Below are 22,416 nucleotides of genomic sequence, written 5' to 3' on the forward strand. Positions count from 1 at the left end.
TGATTAAACTGAAGACTACAAATCCGCACTCCCAATGTCCGCTGTAGCATTTTACAGCCCACTTCCACATCTTACTATGGCTGCAAAGTAGAATATTTTTTCTATGCACTCCCTATTTCTTTCTTAATAACACCTCCCATGGAAATTCCGGGTTAGAACAGTTCCCTAGCTAACAACCTATGCTGGTCGTAAGAGGACAGGCCCGGTGACCTGGCTGAAAACGTGCCCTCGTACTCCGACGCCGTGGATCGTTGGTCACAATATCGATCACTGGATTGTCTGGTCCATGTTCGTTTATTTACAGGCCACTGTCATACAGTTGAAATATTGCGGCGTTAAACAACAAACAAACAAACTTAATGGGACATATATATGTTTATTTATCCTGTTTTCTCAAGGGAACGCTCATATTATTATAGTTATAATACTCCCATGGCAACTTTGTACGTACATGCATGTTTATTACTGGGATTATATCATATGCATGTGCTTATGAATCATTATCAAATAGTTATGATACCAGAAGTTTGCAGTGAATATGTCTAAGAAGGGAATGTGTGTAATCCCTGAGATATCCGAGAATCTATGTGATATCTGAATCACTAGGGGAATACACACACACCCTTACAGTTTCGGGTATCATACGCTCTCCCTGATCCAACACAAAGCTTCTTTTAGACATATTCCCTGAAACTATTTTGGGGGACCAAATGATCAAACTTGACAAACAACAAATTTATAAAAATGCAAATGAAGATATATTTTACATGTGACAAGAAATTTCATTTAAGATATTGCAGATATATCCTCGCATTACCTAATTAAGACGTTGTCCCTTTTTCTTTTTGTTAGCCACCATCAAACATAGGTGACAGTATACTTTCTTTTGTCCGGCAGTTTGTATACAGCACCAGACCACTTCATACCATTCCGTCGTTTGTTAATTGGTCGCGCTCTTTTCCCAAATTGCCATAGGTCTGGCATGTTGAACAGTATGTCCACGAGTCCGCCGCTTTTCTTGACCGGACTGAACAGAGTGTTTATGGAAACAACAGTCTTCATATGCTCCTATATAACCAAAAAAAAACATGAAGAAGATATTGAATATTTTGCAAACTCAAAAAGCGTGAGGTAAATATTATTTCATTGGGCAAAGAAAACTATTTCTGTTAAAATGTATTCATAAAATCATCCTCTAAAAGTCGTCGATCGACGAAAAAAAAGCTTAACTGTCGGTCTACTTTAAACTGGATATTTTAACAAAGCGCGACAATGCGACAAACGCAAATAGTTCATCAACATAATGCGCACTGTCGCATTGCCCCTCGTTGCCTAGTAGATCACGGTGGTTCACTACGCTGGCCGCGTCATACCAAAATGGGGGGGGGGGGGGGGGGGGGGGGGGGGAGGGGGGCACGGGTTGCCCAGTCGTGTCTAAGGCGCCGCGATCCGCGATTCGCTGTGCAGAGTTGTGTCCCGCCAGAAACCTATGATTGTGGGTTCGAAACCCGGTTCGCTCCGATTATGTTTCTAGATTTGTCAGCACCATACCCGTGCTCGTGTGTTTCACCGAAGTGGTAAACGTCTAAGAGCTGCATTATACTTCGTGCTTTCCTCCCACATTAAGCTGACACGCCGCGATATAACTGGAATACTGTTAAAAGCGGCGTTAAACCCAACTCACTCACTCATACCAAAATACTTCAAAAGATGGTACTTGTTGTTAACCGGCCTGGGGCTTGGCGATAAACTTGAACGCAATAATAAACCCCATTTCACGCCACCTCGTCATTGTTGCCCCAGTTCGGTTATGTAGCGAAGAGTCAGCTTGATGTGGAAGGAAGACGCGAAGTGATCCAGGTCTTCAACTTAACCACTTTGGTGAAATCCACAAGCACGGGTATCGACTGAAAAACCTAGATGCCTAGAGGACGAGACTCTAAGACGACTGGGCCAACCGTGTCCCCTTATCGATCTGATCTTTTTTGGATTTTTGTGTTGTTGTTTTTTGTGTGTGTGTTGTTTTGTGTGTTTTTGTGTGTTTTGTTGTTGTTGTTTTTGGGGTTTTTTTTTTTTTTGGGGGGGGGGGGGGGACTTAATTCAAGGAAAGGGAAATAGGAAGAGTGTGTTTTTGCTATCAAAACACTTTGCTTTATGAAAAAAAAACATAAAAAGGAAAATATATTTGTTTTCCTTTAGATGAGGCGGTAAATCTACAACACGGCATATTTTGACTGTGAAAAATGCCGCTTTGTCGAATTGTAGGCCTTTGTTAAAAAAAACTAAAATATTATTCAAAGACCGATACTGTGGCCATCTTTCCGAGGCAAGGGAGTTAACTGACTGTAAAAGACCAGTTTCCACCTTTGCCCAACTAGGCTGGAATTTCTGGGCTCCATCGTTGGGACACCAGTGGCTATTACGAGTTATGTCCCTTCTATGTCACTCCCATTGAACAATCAGATTCTATCTCTCGCATCTTGTATTTGCTTCAAACAAAATGGCGGCGCCGAGTGAAGACTATCTGATTGATAATCCATATCTATAGTGTAATAAAACGTGTCTCACTTCGCTCGCTAAGTGCATCAAATCACATGAGCACCTTGATTAAAAAAGATATAAAAAGATTTGGAAAATATCTGTTAACGCTAAGTTGACGGTACACATGCTTTGCAAATCCTGCAATCGACCGAAATCAGTTTACGAACCGGATGTCAATTTCGTTACGCGACTTTGATCAGACTATGTATAGACTTGTTAGTCCAGCCAAACTATAACTTCATAATTCCAGCCTAGTTCGGCGAGGGTTGAAACTGGACTTTTAGAGTCAGTTATCACCCTTGCCTCGGGAAGATGCAATGAGACAATTGGTGAAAATGTGTCGCATTGTAGCGATGCCGCCATTTGGTTAATTTTGACACCTTTTACGTTTTGTAAAGACGCGACAATGTTCTATACGTATATACTTTGAATTGGCGGATCTGTAAATCAAAAAGGCCCAAGACCTTTTGTTCAAATTGTATAATGTCAACAACGAGGATTCACACCTACCTCATATTTGTCATGCCAGAGTTGCAAGTGCTCGCGCCCTCTAGCGGACACACCAAGCGACGGCCAACACAAGATAGTTAGGCACAGAAGCACTAACTTGCTATGAAAATGCATATCCTGGAATTAACAAGGCAGAAAACATGTTAGTGATGGCAATGAAGTAGGATGAACATTGTTTAAAGCGAAACCACGTTAACCCGGGAGGTACATTGTACGTTTCCAAATGAAATAACCTGCTTTAGGAAACTGCTGTATTAATTAACCATTGTGAAAAAGTAAAGTGTTAACTATGTTTAAACACCTTAATAATAAGTAGTCGTAGGAAACGCGAGGTTGGTTGCCTATTTGGATCAGATTACTGGGAGTTGAAAAAGGTGAATGTGTTGCTCTTGCACAGGTTTCTGGATAGGCCAGCGCAATTTGAGTTGCAGAATGCAGTTCTCCACGAATGAGAACTGTCCCGCAAAGAGATGTTCAGTTTGTTTGTTGTTTAACGCCGCACTCAGCAATGTTCCAGCTATATGACATCGGTCTGTAAATAATCGAGTGTGGACCAGACAATCCAATGAATGACATCATGAGCATCGATCCATGCAATTGGGATACGATGACATGCATCAACCAAGTCAGCGAGCCTGACCACCCGATCCCGTTAGTCGCCTTTTACAACAAGCCTAGTCGATATTTAAGGCAAACATGGGTTGCTGAAGACCTATTCTACCCCGGATCTTCACGGGTCCAAGGAATGCAGTTCTCCACAAATGAGAAACATTCCATAAAAAGCTGCAGATTTTAGGGATAAAGAGGGAATGAGTGAGTTTAAGTAAGGCCATTTTGAACAGTATGTAAGTTGTATCACGGCGTTTCAGTTTAATATGCATACTAATAATGTGCATATTTATATAGCTTGCTCAATGCGCTACTTTATTATCCCGGTCTCAACTCCCTGGGGAGTATACAACCCAAGCTGCCTGTGAGGCACGAGGGGTGAACAAAGGCACATAAGGAAACACTACACAGTGCTTCAGTATGGGACAGGACCGAAGCCCTAAAAACGCTCAGAATTAAGTTGCTGAACGCGGTCACCAATCCAACTACTCTCCGGGACCAACGTCGCTTAACTTCACCTGAATACTGACCTGTCATCACCCGAAGTGATGAAGCGTTTAGACGTCATGGTGCTCACAAACCTAGGAACATAATTTGAACTCGTAAGCCTAGGTTTTTGGTGCGATGGGCGGTAGAGAAGGAAATGTCAATAATGGAGGAATTGAAGCGGAACTGCGATGATGTAAGGGCTCCTTTCCTCCCATACTTTATCATAGACTTACGACAAAGATCGTTTTGTGGTGATTAGTAGTAAACATGAACTTACCAGACGTCGGCTTTTGCACAGCAGGTCCTACTCCAGCTAACTGTTTTGTGGCTGGCTTCGGCTAAGTGGCGTCTCCAAGTGACGTCTTCAAGCAACAGCTGCTTATTTTGATTGAGACCTTTGTGACAGTTGTGACGTTAGACATCGCCACACCTAGAACTATTAAATGTCATTGGCCGTGGAATATAAATTCACCAACGGGGCCCAATCGTGTTTCACACATTTCACATCAGTCCACATTTATCTTTGTATCACAGACCCGTGAAGATCGGATAAGAATAGGTCTTCAGCAACCCATACTTGCCGTAAAAGGCGAATATGCTTGACGTAAGAGGCGACTAACGGGATCGGGTGGTCAGACTCGCTGACTTGGTTGATACATGTCATCGTATCCCAATTGCGTGGATCGACGCTGATGATGTCAATCACTGGATTGTCAGGTCCAGGCTCGATTATTTACAGACCGCCGTCAAAGAGCTGGAATATTGCTGAATGCGGCGTTAAACAACAATCAAAAACAAATTGTATCACGGAAAACAAATAGAAGCTAGTTATTGAAATACATTCTTTAAAAACAGAAACGCCTAGTAGGTAAGAGAATGTTGATTTTGTTTATTCATGAAATATTCAATACAAATGCAATATTTGGGATTGCACGATGTTATTTAAATAAATGTTCATAAACTGGTGTAGTGCACAAACACAACCGTTTTAAACCTTTGTAGCTTTATACAGAATTTTTCTTTTATAAGACTGCACGAAAATGTCATGGAAAGTAAAATCAAAGCAGAATGCACGTGCAAGTTGTGACCATCATGTGCAGTAACAATGACTATAAAAGATCAAACGGCAATAAACATTTTGCCATAAGTTTGTCGACTTACTAGAAGTGGGAAAATGCCGTTGCTGAATGCTGCCAATCGCAACATCACCATAGGACGTCTTGAAGCTGGAGAGTCCCAGTCTGCATTTGCACATCATGTCAACGTACACCAGAGCACCATATCTCGTTTATGGGATCGGTATACCCGCCTCAGTTCAAAACTAGAACAACTGATCGTCCGAATAGTGATAGATCAAGATTCACCACCCCTGCTTACGATCGCTACACCCGGGTCTTCCACCTACGAGTTGTTATCGACATGCTACTGCCATCGAGACTGCAGGGTAGGATATGGTTTGGGTAGGATATGGGACCAAACAACTAGGAATTGTCTACGAGAAGTGGGAATTAGAACCAACAGAAGATTAGTATTTGTCCCTGTATTGAGACGTTTGCATCGACGATAACGTATGCGAAGAAACAATACCCTCCAGGCATTGACTCTGATAAACTGGCGGCGACGAAGATGTGTTGCTTGCATCGCAACCAGAGGTGGACACACACGCTATTGATTTGTAAATTGACATTTTGGCATGTTCATGTTTTTTTTTATGATATCACGCATTTTCTGCAATCAGTATGGCAAATTAAGCCATTTGAACACTTACAGGAGTCTTTTATCTGTTGCAAACCGAAATTGTTAGGATTTGGTAAAAAACATAACTTTGCATTAAATCTTATTCAATGTCACAGGAACTTTTGTTGTTCAGTATATAAAAATGCTGAAAATTCCTTTAAATTAAATTAAGATAAACGTTGAGAATCTACAGTTGTGAATGAACGTTACCCACATTGTCCAATATGCCGACTGTTCAACTAGCCCAGCCACTTTATTGAGTTTTCCCCTTTAAGATTAAAATTGCGTGGCGATATATAGACTTCATTTAGATGTTTATTGTATATATCATATAAATAATCAACAGATGGTGATCGACACGCAACATTGTCATTGCCCCAGGTTCCATATGGCCCAATGTAACAGTAGATTTTCATGGTGATGGTCATCTGTTCTCAATATCTTGAATGACCACCACTTGAGACCAAAACTTAGTGGCATTGTCGTCCTATGGAAGCAATCAGATTCCGAATTATGGCCTGGTGAATGTTCTCCCACTCTCCCTACAGTGCCAACTGTCGAAGTTCTGTGGTTGATGCTGACGGGCTCGCAGTCGTTGATCCAATAAATATTCGATTGGGTTTAAGTCAGGAGGCCTGGAGGGCCATGGAAGGCCCTGGATGTTGTGATTCCTGTAAAAGGATGTCTGTCCTGCCGCGTGAGGTCGGGCTTGTTGGATATGACGTTCGTTGTGGCAAAAATGGGAAAGATGTGTGGCCGAAGAATCTCATCCACGTAACGTTTTGCAATTAAATTCTTCAGAACTTGCACCAAGTCTGTTCTACCAGTGTAGGAAATGACTGCCCACATCACCACACTACCGCCACCAAATCTATCCACTTCCTGGATGCAGTGTAGTGCAAAACGTTCCCACGCGACTCCTGTAAACACGACGCCTACCATTCGCACGGCGAAGTATAAAACGTGACTCGTCACTAAACTAAAATTGTCTCCATCTTTGTTGTGACCATACTCTGTGACCTCGACACCATTGACGCCGCAGCCGACGATACAGGTCCGTCGAAATGACACCTCGAACTCGCCGTCTAACGGCGCGAAAACGGTTCCTCGCTGTCTGGGCTGGTATCCTAATCAATCCTGGTATCGCCGTAGTTGTGGAGGTGATGGTTCTTTCACGTAAGTGACGTAGCTGTTTGAATCTGTCCTGTGCTCTATTAGTGATATGTGGTCGACCGGATCTGGAAAGGTTCTATGTCGTCCCGTGTGTCTGATGATGGTTCCAAGTCTTGTAATGGTGCTTGGTGCTACGTGGAAAAACCTGGCTACAACTGAAGCTTTTCCTATTTGTAGTCGGGCGTTGTTGCGTTGCTGTGTTCGGCTTACCTCAGTAGTTGCCGGTTTTGTGATGGCATGCAAATGAAAACCAAACGTTTTTGTACCTCAACAAGTGATGGTGCACGTGCCTGTCATGTTGGTGGTTGTTTCCTTTTTTTCACCAATTTTCTGCAGTACCTCATTCTTTCCACACAAATCAATCCCCAATCTATGCAGAAATGACCAATTCAGTTTTGGTATTAAATTTGTATGGATGTCGACAACACTCTGTCAGATATTTAAGATATAACTACCTTTGCTTTACTTTTTTGACGAGTATTTTACCATTAAACAGTACTTTCAGTTATAAATCATCGTTAAGTATCCTTTTAATCCGTGGAATTTATTTAGCTTCAGTAGTACTTCTAGGGTCCGGCATTCTTAAACTAGCATCCTCAAAATTCATTATTACTATATAATATCTCTTTAAACATTGTTTGGTTTATTATGCCCCTTAAAAAACATTATTTTACCATTTCTGTGTTATTTGGATTTGGTAACATGGGTAATATCAAAAATTTTCAAGACCATAATCATATTTGTATTTTGATTTTTTTAGTTTATCCTTGAAGTTTCTTTAAACCCTTTCTGATAAATTGTGGGTAAATGTTATGCCTAGAATTGAAAAATATGTTTGTTCCCAATGTAATTTCCATTTTTGACAGAGGACACTCACTTCACTGATTCATGTTGAGATCATGTCTAGACAATTAGACTTTTACTTGTATTTATTTTTAAGCCAGAGAAGGATGCATATTCACCAAGTGTTTCTGGGAATCGAACAATCTCAGACAGGATACCGTACCGTTCAAAACAAGTGACGTGTCATTCGCGAATTGATACACCGGATATTTTGTTTTCGCAATTGTTTTGACTTTTCCGTGGGGACAGTTTCGGGTCATTATTGATAACATTTCTACACAAATGAGGAGGATAGAGGATGCCCTTGTATGCAACATCTAGTAATTTCGATAAACGTGTGATGCGAAGCCATTTACTAATATACTGACGGTTTTATTAGTATGAAATGTTCTAATCCAGTTTATTATTAAATCTCCAAAACTGAAAAAGGTTAATAGTAAAATTCCTGAGATTTCTATGGTTTCTGCATAATCTGTTATATCGTAAACAACTCTTGTACATTCTACACATGTCTATTAGCTTGGAAATCTTTCTGAAGAGACGTTTAGCAAAGAAATTGTTTGGGTTTATCTTATTTAGGTATATGTAATTATATCCTACTTTTGACTAACTGGTTATTCTCCTTTTTGATAGCCATAATGTAAGGATCGAAGAAAAAGTTTTTTAACGTGTTTCCACTCGTGTACAGATATTTATCATCACAAACTCGCTCCCACAGGAGATATCGCTTTGGTGAGATCAAGCGACATCTACATTGTAGATATCGCTGCAATGAAATTGCAGCACAATGCTTTGCAGACCATTGTGACGTCATGGTAAACTAATATCACAAGTACTTCAACGCTATTTCATCTCCCATTTTAATACAACAATATCATAAATTGCCATTTCGTTATACCCAGTTTAAACGTATGATTGAGCCATAACTGCGTATATAAGAGTTATTAACAAACGATATAACAATGTGACTATATTAACACAAACACAAAACGTGTGTTGTTTTGATGCAGACATGTTTCCAATCCAATAACAAGGTTCATACGGATATGGAACACTAAAATGCAAAGCCAATTCAAGGCTTTCTTAACTGTCATATACAAGCTTTTTTAGTTGAGTTATTAGCCTTAGTCTGTCAATAAGTTTTTGGTAAAATCCAGCATACTATATATTAGTCCTATTTCTATTACTATTACTAAAAAGTAGTATGAACATCACACATTTTCTTACAATTTTTATTTTCACAACCAACAAATAAAATAAATTAAGTCTGTCATGAATTTTAATATTTTTATTAACAAATATATGGAATTTTGTACAAATTCAAGGCGTTTCAAGCTAGTTTGATTTTCAAGGCTTTTCAAGGTTGATACTAAAATTCAAGGCCTTTTCAAACTTGTATGAACCTTGAATAACTAAGCAAACATATTTCTCTGATAATTAATCTGATAAAGTACATATGAGCTTAAAAACGTATGGCTGGCATCGAACAACCAAGTTCTTTGCGTGTACATGGCGTCTCATGGCATCACAGTCGACAGCGCATTGTTCAGTGCAGCAAACATTCTTGTCAAAGGTGTCGTGGGTAGTTACTGCACTTTGTAGACTTCGCTGAAGAATTCTTTGATGAAATCGTTGATGATAGCCTTGTCTGGTACCGACGCCATCATGCCATACATACCAGCAGTCCCTTTCTTAGACAGCGACTGGTTGTTCTGAAATGACGGAGATTAGCGTTGTCTAGGGGATACTAAGCTGAGGGGCAAGGGGAAGTGTACCGATTTATTTTTTGTGTGCAATACAAACATGAAAGAACTTTTGTTAAATTGGATTATGTCTTTTTAACCACCACTGATTCCTGAGACAGTTTGTAAAAAAGTAATCTGGCTAGGTAATGTTGTGTAGTAGTTAAGTCTACGACTTTGTCCTTGGCATTGTAATATGATCAAAACGTAACATACCAGGTTTGATTAATTCTGGGAGTACGATTGGCATTTGTTACAGCGACTGTACAGCAAATGTTGTTTTGTTTCCTATTTCTTTGTTCACTTTGAACACAGACCGAATTTCATAAGTGAAACAGTTTCCCTACCCGGCATTCTTTGACGGAAGACTCCAGGTCGGTTGTGAAGGCGTCCGCAGAATACTGGTGATGAGGCAGGATTGAGCAATGGAAACTGTTTGGCTTCTGTGTTCTCTCAATCTTCCAGCCTGTTGGTGGACAATATACGTTGTGGGGAAGTGTTAGAAACATCATGCAGGGTGAGGTTAAATACAATCGATTCTTGTTTCTTATCACTAACGAAATCCATTGAGACAAAGAGATGGTCGGATTGTCAATAGGCGTGACAGGATCCTCTGATCCGAATCCGAGATTATTTCTGATTCTTACTTTGGTTTATCAAAACTATATCCGAGCTCGTAATTGACTCACTAACTCATTCAACCACCCACCAACGCACTAACCCACCCATCTCACTCACTCATTCAACCACTCACTTATTCACAAACCCACTCACTCGACCCCTCATCCACTCACGTACCTCTTGTCTCCATGGCGTCGGCTACAGCCAAAATGTCCACTTGATCGTCAGCGGAACCAACAGCGAAGCAGGTCATAACGGGATCTCCCATGATGCAGATACCCTAGAGGCCAGAAACGAATATTTGACACAAACTGTACAAATCATACAAGCCCGCGCCATGTATGATTTCTACTTACCTACAGTGCAAATCACCAGTGGGATATGGGCTCCCAACAGCCTATGCTTGTCCTAAGAGGCGACTAAATGAATCGCGTGGTCAGGCTCGGTGACACGGTTGAAGCATGTTATTGTATCCATATTGTGTGGTCGATGCTCGTGATGTCAGTCACTGGCTTGTCTGGTCCAGACTAGCTTATTTAAAGTCCGCCGTCATATTGCTGGAATATTGCTAAGTGCGGAGTTAAACAACAAACAAAACACATGCAGTTCAATAAGACAGTGCAGTTAGTGTAGGTTTACCGAAATGCGAGCCTTGGAGAAATCGGTGATGGTGCACACAATATATAGGCCATGATGGATGAACCAAATACTGGTATGTTTTAAAGCAGCACTCAACAATATTTCAGCTCTATTACGACGGCCTGACGACGACCATCCAGTGATTGATATTATGAGCAACGTGGGTTATGATGTCACGCTATCAACCAAGTCACCGAGCATGATCACCAAATCGCCGCACTCAGCAATATTCCAGCTATATGACGGCGGTCTGTAAATAATCGAGTCTGGACCAGACAATCCAGTGATTGAGAACATGAGCATCGATCCATGCAATTAGGATACGATGATATGCATCAACCAAGTGAGCGAGCCTGACAATCCGATCCCGTTAATCGCCTCTAACAAGCATAGTCGCCTTTTCGGCAAGCATGGATTGCTGAAGACCTATTCTACCCCGGATCTTCATGGGTCTCTTACGAAAAGCATACTCTAACACGGAATCACATAGGGTTTAAGTATTCTTCTGAAAGTAATGATGCATCATAGTCGCAGTACCGTTATAAGTAGTTATTACATTGGCTAAAATGGTAAAAAATAATTATTATAAACTGAATTGATGCCGATTATGTGTCTGCAATTGAAACTTGAAGGAACTGTTATTAATTTGATTATGTCTATTTAACCTCATTCCTGCAAAAAATTGTAAAAATTAATCTGTGGCTGGGTAAATTTGTGACGAAAAAAGCAAATTTATTGATTTTGAAATATAGCATTCTAAGATACCCATCAGCAGTTGTGTATTGTGCGACTTTTTTTAAAGTTTTATAACTTTTCGCTTCTCATGTCCAAAGACCGGGTTCGATTCTCCACATGGGTACTATGTGTGAACCCCATTTGTTGTCAGCTGCCGTGGTCTTGCGGGAATATTGCTAAATGCAACGTCAAACCATTCTCACGCACGCACTCACTATAATCAACATTGTAATCAAGACAAATATTAAAATTTTAAGACGCTTTTAGCAATCGTCCCGTAGCCGTGGGAGAACATACAACAAAGGGGTCACATACTGTAGTCTTAGTATCGCTGAGAATCGAACCTGTTAACATTTCAGCCGGTAGGCCATCACACCAGCCTGGACCCTCTTGAAAATGTAACATACTGAATACGTTGTGCAATCACATGTATAGCATGTCAGAGGCTTATTGTTCAGTTTAATGCAATTCTCAGCAGCTCCCTATTTCTTCAATTGTCTAACAGAGTAGTGTCCTCCTTACGTCTGTCTTTCTCACACCTTCCTTCATTTTTTCTGTTAGGTCCATCAGTACTTTAGCTTTCTCCAGATATCCTTCAACTCCCAACCCTTTCATAGAGGCCCAGGCAGCCGCTATGTTGCCACCTGCAGTGCGAAATATAGCGTTTGTTTTATTGCCACAGGAATATACAAGTTATACACGGGGCATTCAAAGTAACAGCAATAGACTTTGGGTTATCTGCATTGGTGATAACCGTGCGGGACATCTTCTTTCAAACAGCATTGACTATCATTTGTATTTGCAACGATTTTTTTCAACCATCACTACATCCTTAATAATTTTCGGAAACGTTTCCAAAGAAAGAGTTACCTACATCCATACAGATGTCCTTATATATTTAAGTGAGTGAGTATGGTTTTACGCCGCTTTTAGCAATATTCCAGCAATATCACGACGGGGTCACCAGAAATGGGCTTCGCACATTGTACCCATGTCGGGAATCGAACCCGGGTGTCTTCGGCGTGACGAGCGAACGCTTTAACCACTAGGCTACCCGAACACCCCTTTGACATTTAAACAACACATGCATGTTTAAAACAAAAAGAACCACCATGTTAGGAGATGAATTGCTTGGCCTCGACCTACAAAGACCCGTACATACCACCAGGCCAAATAGAGTAGGGATGACTTACAGGGTCTGGTCTCGGAGCAAGACTAGGATATATATGCACACCGTCAATGAAAAGGCGAGTTGGGGCGACTTACCAGGCCTGGTCCCGGCAAGACTAGGAGAGCCATACAGGCCACCAGGCCACTCAGCGTACGTGAAGATCTGATATTTCCGTAGGTCGGAGTTCCTGTAGGCGATGACACTCGCCCCCTGGCAGAAGAAAACAACTTCTGACACAAAGGTCACAACTCGACCATCCCAAATCACACAAGATGCAATGACGAAATATACAATATCAAAACAACTTTCGTCACTCAGGCGAGACTTTGTGAAATGGATACATAGAGAGTAGTGAGTGAGTGAGTATGATTTTACGCCGCTGTTAGCAATATTCCAGCAATATCACGGCGGGGGACACCAGGAATGGGCTTCACACATTGTACCCATGTCGGGAATCGAACCCAGGTCTTCGGCGTGACGAGCGAACGCTTTAACCACTAGGCCGCCCCCATAGAGAGTAAACAACAATAGAAAATAAGTTCTCTTTGTGTCTTATCTTATAAAGCTCAAACAATTAGAAATAGAGTGTCAGACCTTCAAGACGAATACTATCATCTCTATGCACCCGTTGAACAAATCGTGTTGGTCAACAAATCTACAAGGATTGAGGCACTGTATCATTAAGGCTGACGTTGATGTGTATACATCAATGCACATAGTTAAGCTATATGCATCTATGCAACTTACATGATCTGTACAATACATATCTTGCTGACATGTACAGCCATGTACAGATACGAATGTGCAGTAGAGTATTATTACCTTGACAGTAAAGCCGTACTTGTGGACATCTGCTGATATTGACGTCACACCTGGGCACCGGAAGTCCCACTTGGGAATGGGATAGCCAAGTTTCTCGACCCTAATGAAAAGAACAGATTGACAGAATCGAAATGTAATTAGAATATAAACATTTAAGGATTGACTGTGGATTTGTTTCGGTTCATTGAGGTATAAATCGAAAAACCTATGTGGAAACTGTATGAATCCGTGCGTGACCAATTCAGCTAATCAGAATATAGGAACACAACGAAAATTCATTATTAAGAGAATGAAAACAAAATAATCTAAAACAGAGTGTGTTTAATAGCTAACTTCAACACTCATAGCGTACACTTTACAACGTGTAACAGGATGGTGGTGATGTGATTTCCATAATCAGTATAACTTCCAATTACACCAGACAAAAACTGTATATATGTATATCTGTTAGTATTTATTCATTAGCTGATAATTAGCTTAGATGTTTCACTTCAGACTACGGTAATGCTTGATATATATTAACATATTCACCAGGGTAACATGAAACCTCCAAAACAGGCATCAATGTGTAGAGGTAAGCTTCTTTTTACAGCCACGTTGGATAACTCTTCAATTGGGTCCACGATCCCATGACAAAACTGGGGGGCGGACGCAGCCAGCAGGATAGTGTTTGGTGTGATAGCCTACAATACGCAACATGTAACAGGGTAGTGTTGCTGTGATAGCCTACAATACGCAACATGTAACAGGCTAGTGTTGCTGTGACAGCCTACAATGTACAACATGTAACAGGCTAGTGTTGCTGTGATAGCCTACAATACGCAACATGTAACAGGGTAGTGTTGCTGTGATAGCCTACAATGTACAACGTGTAACAGGGTAGTTTTGCTGTGATAGCCTACAATGTACAACATGTAACAGGCTAGTGTTTGGTGTGACAGCCTACAATGTACAACATGTAACAGGATGGTGTTGTTGTGCTAGCCTACAATGAACAACATGTAACAGGCTGGTGTTTAGTGTGATAGCCTACAATGTACAACATGTAACAGGCTAGTGTTGCTGTGACAGCCTACAATGTACAACATGTAACAGGATGGTGTTTGGTGTGATAGCCTACAAGGTACAACGTATAACAGGTTGGTGTTGCTGTGAAAACCTTCAATGTACAACATATAGCAGGATGGTGTTTCTGTGATAGCCTACAATGTACAACGTGTAACAGGTTAGTGTTGCTGTGATAGCCTACAATGTACAACATGTTACAGGATGGTGTTACTGTGATAGCCTACAATGTACAACATGTAACAGGATGGTGTTTGGTGTGATAGCCTACAATGTACAACATGTAACAGGTTGGTGTTGCTGTGATAGCCTACAGTGTACAACATGTAACAGGATGTTGTTTGGTGTGATAGCCTACAATGTACAACGTGTCACAGGCTAGTGTTGCTGTGACAGCCTACAATGTACAACATGTAACAGGCTAGTGTTTGCTGTGATAGCCTTCAATTCGCAACATGTAACAGGCTAGTGTTGCTGTGACAGCCTACAATGTACAACATGTAACAGGCTAGTGTTTGCTGTGATAGCCTACAATACGCAACATGTAACAGGCTAGTGTTTGCTGTGATAGCCTACAATACGCAACATGTAACAGGCTAGTGTTGCTGTGACAGCCTACAATACGCAACATGTAACAGGGTAGTGTTGCTGTGATAGCCTACAATACGCAACATGTAACAGGGTAGTGTTGCTGTGATAGCCTACAATGTACAACATGTAACAGGCTAGTGTTTGGTGTGACAGCCTACAATGTACAACATGTAACAGGATGGTGTTGTTGTGCTAGCCTACAATGAACAACATGTAACAGGCTGGTGTTTAGTGTGATAGCCTACAATGTACAACATGTAACAGGCTAGTGTTGCTGTGACAGCCTACAATGTACAACATGTAACAGGATGGTGTTTGGTGTGATAGCCTACAAGGTACAACGTATAACAGGTTGGTGTTGCTGTGAAAACCTTCAATGTACAACATATAGCAGGATGGTGTTTCTGTGATAGCCTACAATGTACAACGTGTAACAGGTTAGTGTTGCTGTGATGGCCTACAATGTACAACGTGTAACAGGGTAGTTTTGCTGTGATAGCCTACAATGTACAACATGTAACAGGCTAGTGTTTGGTGTGACAGCCTACAATGTACAACATGTAACAGGATGGTGTTGTTGTGCTAGCCTACAATGAACAACATGTAACAGGCTGGTGTTTAGTGTGATAGCCTACAATGTACAACATGTAACAGGCTAGTGTTGCTGTGACAGCCTACAATGTACAACATGTAACAGGATGGTGTTTGGTGTGATAGCCTACAAGGTACAACGTATAACAGGTTGGTGTTGCTGTGAAAACCTTCAATGTACAACATATAGCAGGATGGTGTTTCTGTGATAGCCTACAATGTACAACGTGTAACAGGTTAGTGTTGCTGTGATAGCCTACAATGTACAACATGTTACAGGATGGTGTTACTGTGATAGCCTACAATGTACAACATGTAACAGGATGGTGTTTGGTGTGATAGCCTACAATGTACAACATGTAACAGGTTGGTGTTGCTGTGATAGCCTACAATGTACAACATGTAACAGGATGTTGTTTGGTGTGATAGCCTACAATGTACAACGTGTCACAGGTTGGTGTTGCTGTGAAAACCTTCAATGTACAACATGTAACAGGTTGGTGTTGCTGTGATAGCCTACAATGTACAACGTGTAACAGGGTAGTTTTGCTGTGATAGCCTACAATGTACAACGTGTAACAGGGTAGTTTTGCTGTGATAGCCTACAATGTACAACGTGTAACAGGTTGGTGTTGCTGTTGCTTCATGTACAATGCACAACGTATAACAGGGTGGAGTCTTGCATAATGGCCAAGTACAACTTGTCACAGAATGGAGTTGGTATTATAGCCTACAATGTACATTAAACACGGTGTTGTCTCGCATAGTTCCAGTTTAAAAGGATCAGAATTTGTTTTAAGTATATGATTATTTGTTCACATTTGTGCCTCAGGTTTAAGAAACATCAATGTTTCGCATGACATACTTTGTGTGCTGAAAATGTTATTGTTCCAGTATGTGTTATTTAATGGTGAGTCCCTTAGTAGGGAGAAGAACAATTTGACTACTATCACCTAGAGAGACTGGCATTTACGCCGGGGGACTTGAGACTGGTATTCAAGGATGAACTCATCTATATTTACCTTCTCCATAGCTTCAACATCAGCTCTGAGATCACTATCGACAGGAACATGTATGACCTTCAGGCCAAAGTAGGCCGCAGCTTTGTCCATCACTGGGTGGATAGTGGTTGGGGCTATCTGAAACAGAACACATTGAGTTTAATCTGTCATCACAATATACAAATCAGAGGCATGCGAGCAATGGATGGTAAATCTTGAGACAATTGGGACAGCCCTCAAAATTGATTTCTCTATGCTCGGCACTACTTTTGAAGCAATTCACTTAATAACATATTTGTGATGTGTTTACTGAACAGTACATAAAAAATGTATTTTTTAAAACACAAATATTTGTCATTTTGTGTTTTTGTCTAAAAATGTTTACAAGACCTTATCATGTAATACCTGGAATCCTGTACGGCTTTCGATACGACCAGCAGACACAAAAGGTGCTTGCGCTCTACATTTTTAATATTTTGGATCCGTGTTCCAAGTAGGTTTCCTTGCAGAGCTATCAACCATCATCGACTGGTTTTATTTGCAGAGCCACTATCTCGACATTAGACACCCATGTGGTTTACTTTCAATTGTTGTTATTCTGCGAAGGTACCTACAATCTCAGGGTTCTTGATGGTTGGGAAGAGTTTCTGTGCTCTGTCTCGGTAGGTCTTTACCGCCATCAGGACACTTTCAGTTCCACCGGAAGTCAAGAAGCCTGCTGTTTCCTCGTCACCGTTCAACATGTTGGCTGTCATGCTCACGATTTCCGTTTCCATCTTTCTACAATGGTAAAGTGCCTGTCTCAGCTGCTCGTATTTCACACGTCTTCTGTCGTGTGACAATCTTTGCTTCGTGACAGACTTGTTAACGCCATTTAGATATAAAAAAATAATATGTTATTTATAGTGTTCAATTTATATGCCTTTACACGATTGTATGTCAGGTGGGCAGGTGAACGATATCTGTACCTGATGTGACGTCGACGAGCTAACGGGCAGCGATATAGCAAATATTGACACTCGGGTAGAGCTTGGAGTTATGTGATATCTGCAGGGTGGGGATTGTATGGAAACTCGGGTACAATATGGAGTGTTGTAAGGTATGTGGTGTGAAGTGTGTATGGGTTACCTCTGGGACTCAGGTACAGTATGCAGTTTACCTGAGATTCGGTTAAGGTGTGCAAGGTGGGGTATCTATGGGGTGTACCTGGGACTCAGGTACATTATGGAGTGTTGTAAGGTGTGAAAGGTGGGGTATGAGACTCAGTTACGGTATGGAGCGTTGTTGTAGGGTGTGCAGGGTGGAGTGTGTATGGGGTTTACCTGGGACTCGGGTACAGTATGCAGTATGGAAAGGTATGCACGATGGAATATGTATGCAGTTTACCTGAGACTCGGTTAAGGTGTGCAAGGTGGGGTATGTATGGGGTTTACCTGAGACTCAGGTACATTATGGAGTGTTGTAAGGTGTGAAAGGTTGGGTATGAGACTCAGTTACGGTACGGAGTGTTGTTTTAGGGTGTGCGGGGCCGGGTGTGTATGGAGTTAAGTGATGTCTATAGGGTGGAATGGGTGCATGGTGTTTACCTGAGACTCGGGTACAACATGGGGTTAAGAGCGTTTTCGTGTAGAAAAGCCATCTGGAACTGTTTCACTAATTCATCATGATCTACTGAGTGGCCGATCTTCTCTGCAAGAAATCATTTATTGATTATATTGATTTATGTCGTGATTGAATGAGGTCTATTTGAAGGGAACATCCACGTGTATCACCATATGGTTTCTTAACTGATAAAACTGAGGGAAATATACAAGGACTGGTGAGCTTGGTGTCAGTATGATGTGTCTGAGATCGGAATTCATAACAAACTGCGACATGATATCTCAGTAGCCTTGCTCTGTAAATCGGTATATGGCCGGTGAGGTGAGGTGAAATGGGGTTTAACGTCGCGTCCAAGATCATTGCACTTATATAGCGACGTGCATGCACGCGTGTGTGTGTGGCTGCTTGTACTAGTCCGGTTAATGCCGATTTATAGTGCTAGCTCACTGAGATACCATGCCGCAGTTTAACATGAATACCCCACTCAGACACAGTATACTGTATACTCTGAGCCGACCAGTCCTTGTTTTAGCCCCTTAATCCCGAGCGCCAGACAGAGTAACAACAAGTACCATCTTTTAACGTCTTTTGGTATTGTCATAGCGACTGATTTACGACATCCATTGTCTGAAGAACATTTGATTGCAAAGGCTCATTACCCTGGAGCCATGACATCTATATGCCTTGAAACACTTAATTGCTGTTATTTATTAGATGCTAATCCTATTTGTTAATCCCCATTTTTGTGTACATCGACCGTCTGCCATCCTGAACAGGATGTGCAAGTATGTCACTGATGATTTACTGTTTACATTTATATTTATTACTTACTAAATGTCAGGTGACCTTGGCTATATAAGCGTTGGTCCAGAAGAGAGAAAAAAGAGGAGAGAAGGAGAAAAGGGAGGAGAAAAGAAAGGTCTTACCCTTAGCCTAGCTAGGGTTAGGCTGGGTGCTTCCGGGGCACCTAGACAACAACCACTACCACTATGTGCTGACCTGACACATAGTGTCTTTTGTATGTATATATCTACATGTATAAAGTAAAACTGTATATACCGCAAGCCATCGTCTCCAAGTTGTCACTTCCTACTGAGAACCATACGTCGGCCCCTTGCATATACGAGTGTGCAAATCGTTCATTAATCAACGTCGGACCGACACGCGTTGTTAGTATGATGCAGCCGTGGATCTCCCCGGGCGGACGCCCTATCACTAGACCACGGAGGCGGTCGGCACACACACACACACACACACACACACACACACACACACACACACACACACACACACACACACACACACACACACACACAGAGGTACATGCGCTGTATGGTGCACATCCCTCGCTTTACAAAGAAACCTAGAAAAGGAACTAACCCTGGAAAAGGTTGAAGCTATCTTTTTGCATTTGGAGGTGGTCGTCCTCCAAAGTGTAGGTATAGGCGAAGATCTTGCCGTCGATGTGGTTCACCTCTGCTTCCCTCATTTCTTCCATCTCCTTCAGCAGCACTTTCGGCTCGATACCTGGACAAATGTGTATCACCATAAATCCAATACAACTCCCCAACCTCAATACATGGACAGGTGTATTATCATCTATATGACAAGTCTTCCCTGCGTCAGTACCTGGACACAGGTGTATCACCATAAATTCAATACAACTCCCCAACCTCAATACATGGACAGGTGTATTATCATCTATATGACAAGTCTTCCCTGCGTCGGTACCTTGACACAAGTGAATCACCATCAATGAAATACATATTTTGAGTAGAAGGTGCTGTTTAATGATTTCAGTATACACACTGACGTTACTCATAACAATAACAGATCAATGAAGATCCGGGATAGAATAGGTCTTCAGCAACCAATTCTTGCCGTAAAAGGCGACTATGCTTGTCGTAAGAGGCGACTTGCGGGATCGGGTGGTCAGGATCGCTGACTTGGGTGACAAATTCATTTCCATAATCTCTACTGAAACCAGAGTCCTATCTAAACCATATAATAATCATGTGTTTGTGAATCGCCATCACATAGTATACTATAAGTTAATTTATGATTACTTTCGGAACTAGCTCTTCACATGAGAGACCCAAAAGAGACGGGATAGAAGATATCCCCAGACGACTAGATTGGATCGGATGGACATGATCTGTGACTTAGTTGATTGTGTGTCATGGTACCGGCGTGGGGTGTTGCTCATTCTTTCAGTCACTGGTTTGCCTGGCAAATGCTCGATAATGTTCATGTCCCCGCAATATAGCTGAAATGGGTGAGTTGGGTTTAGCGCTGCTGTTGACAGTATCACTGTCATATTACTAAAAAGCACAGCCAAGAAACAATGTCTATTGCATTGTAACGGTTGAGTTGGGTTTAACGCCATTTTTAACAGTATTCCAGTTATATCACGGCGTGTCAGCTTAATGTGGGAGGAAAGCCCGAAGTGATGCAGGTCTCAGACGTTTACCACGTCGGTGAAACCCACGAGCACGGATATGGTGCTGACAAACCTCGAAACATTATCGGGTCGAACCGGGATTCGAACCCACAATCATAGCTTTCTGGCGTGCCTAAGGGACGCAACTTTGCACAGCGAATCGCGGCGCCTTAGACGACTGGGCCACCCGTGCCCCCGTAACGGTGCACAAAAAAAAGTGACTATTGCCACAAACCTTTTTCAGGAATGACTACTTTTGCAGGCTTGGTGCCATCTTTGCTCCCGAGGTTCACCTGCTTGATGAAGTTAGTGGCTTCGTTTCTGAGGACCTTCACCAGAAGACCGCTCACCCCAGGGAGGGCCTTCAGTCCAAGGAGGACAACTCTCAACAGTTCATCCGTCCCCTTGTTGACGAAGATGCTTAGGAGTATGGAAAGCACCAGCACAAAGACGAGGTGTTCGATCAGCAGAAACCACATCTTTGCGTCCTACGTCCTTACAGAGGCAGTGCCGGCCAGGAAAGAACGACTTGAGGTGTGTGAGATAGAACTCGGACATGGGAGCAAGGTACACAAGTGTATATCGAAACACGTATCAAATAGATAACGCAGTCGCCTGATTAAAGATGCGCTATCAGACTTGCGAGGAAAGGAGTTTGCATTCTGTACATTGTGTTACCTTCAGTAGATGGTGTATGTTTAATGCAGTAGTAGTTGTCGATCGATCTCGAGGGGCAACATGTATATACTAAGTCGTGTACATCGTGAATCGCGAAGGGCCAGTTGACAAGGAATTTATCTTGCCGGCATAATCCTCGACCGCTGATCTCGTGTCAGTATTTATTTCTTGTAACATAATTTAGGTCATATGACAAGAATGGTTTCGATTTATAACATAATCACAGAATTCTCACCCATCTTTTGAGAGCATAAAAGGAGTTTGAATTTACATGTACAGTAAAATACGGTTATAACGAACTCAGAGGCACCACTATTTTAGTTCGTTATAAGTGTATATACAGCATACATAGAGCAAATGCCCGGGGCCAAACAAAACAATTCGTTCAATCCGCCAGTTCGTTTTAAACGTAGTTTACTGTAAGCCATGCATGCTATATTTCATTATTATATCTCCTTTTCAAAGACAGTACATATGAAGATACAGTCGAACCCGTTATCACGTACCTAGCGACCTGTTGTAACTTCGACATATCCGGACCTTCGAGGTAACGAGGCATGGAAATGCAGACTGATCAAGTAACAGTAATCAGATCAATAGCAATACGATTGCATTCACGAGACAATAAGAACACAACACGTGTATGCGATGACAAATTGAAATGTATTTCGCAGGCAATAATCAATGACAACTGTGATGAATGTACAGTGCGATGAAATGTACCTTAAGGATTGACAAATTTTGTTTTTGTTTAACGCCGCTATATGACGGCGGTCTGTAAATATTCGAATCTGGACCAGACAATCCAGTGGTTGA

The 22,416-nt window shown here is 41.7% G+C and overlaps 1 protein-coding gene and 1 long non-coding RNA gene across 2 annotated transcripts; both read right to left on the minus strand.

The window, feature by feature from the left end:
- Nucleotides 1-390: 390 nt before the first annotated feature.
- LOC124143826 lies at nucleotides 391-4,616 on the minus strand. The gene is made up of 3 exons (XR_006862323.2): nucleotides 4,427-4,616; nucleotides 3,052-3,168; nucleotides 391-1,068 (listed from the first exon to the last, which is right to left on the minus strand). It is a non-coding gene; the product is annotated as an uncharacterized LOC124143826 (long non-coding RNA).
- A 4,559-nt stretch (nucleotides 4,617-9,175) lies between these two features.
- Nucleotides 9,176-21,460, minus strand: LOC124143772 (sphingosine-1-phosphate lyase-like). Its single transcript, XM_046512860.2, has 12 exons — nucleotides 21,158-21,460; nucleotides 19,863-20,009; nucleotides 18,467-18,569; nucleotides 17,495-17,660; nucleotides 16,902-17,018; nucleotides 14,164-14,315; nucleotides 13,633-13,732; nucleotides 12,906-13,020; nucleotides 12,162-12,283; nucleotides 10,443-10,545; nucleotides 9,992-10,110; nucleotides 9,176-9,614 (listed from the first exon to the last, which is right to left on the minus strand). Exons 1-12 carry the CDS (start codon nucleotides 21,399-21,401, stop codon nucleotides 9,489-9,491), a joined length of 1,614 nt encoding a protein of 537 aa, XP_046368816.2. The 5' UTR covers nucleotides 21,402-21,460; the 3' UTR covers nucleotides 9,176-9,488.
- Between the last annotated feature and the right edge of the window lie 956 nt (nucleotides 21,461-22,416).

The sequence above is a fragment of the Haliotis rufescens genome, unplaced genomic scaffold, assembly GCF_023055435.1.
Source record: "Haliotis rufescens isolate VD_foot unplaced genomic scaffold, xgHalRufe1.0.p SCAF_1, whole genome shotgun sequence".
NCBI classification, from domain to species: domain Eukaryota; kingdom Metazoa; phylum Mollusca; class Gastropoda; order Lepetellida; family Haliotidae; genus Haliotis; species Haliotis rufescens.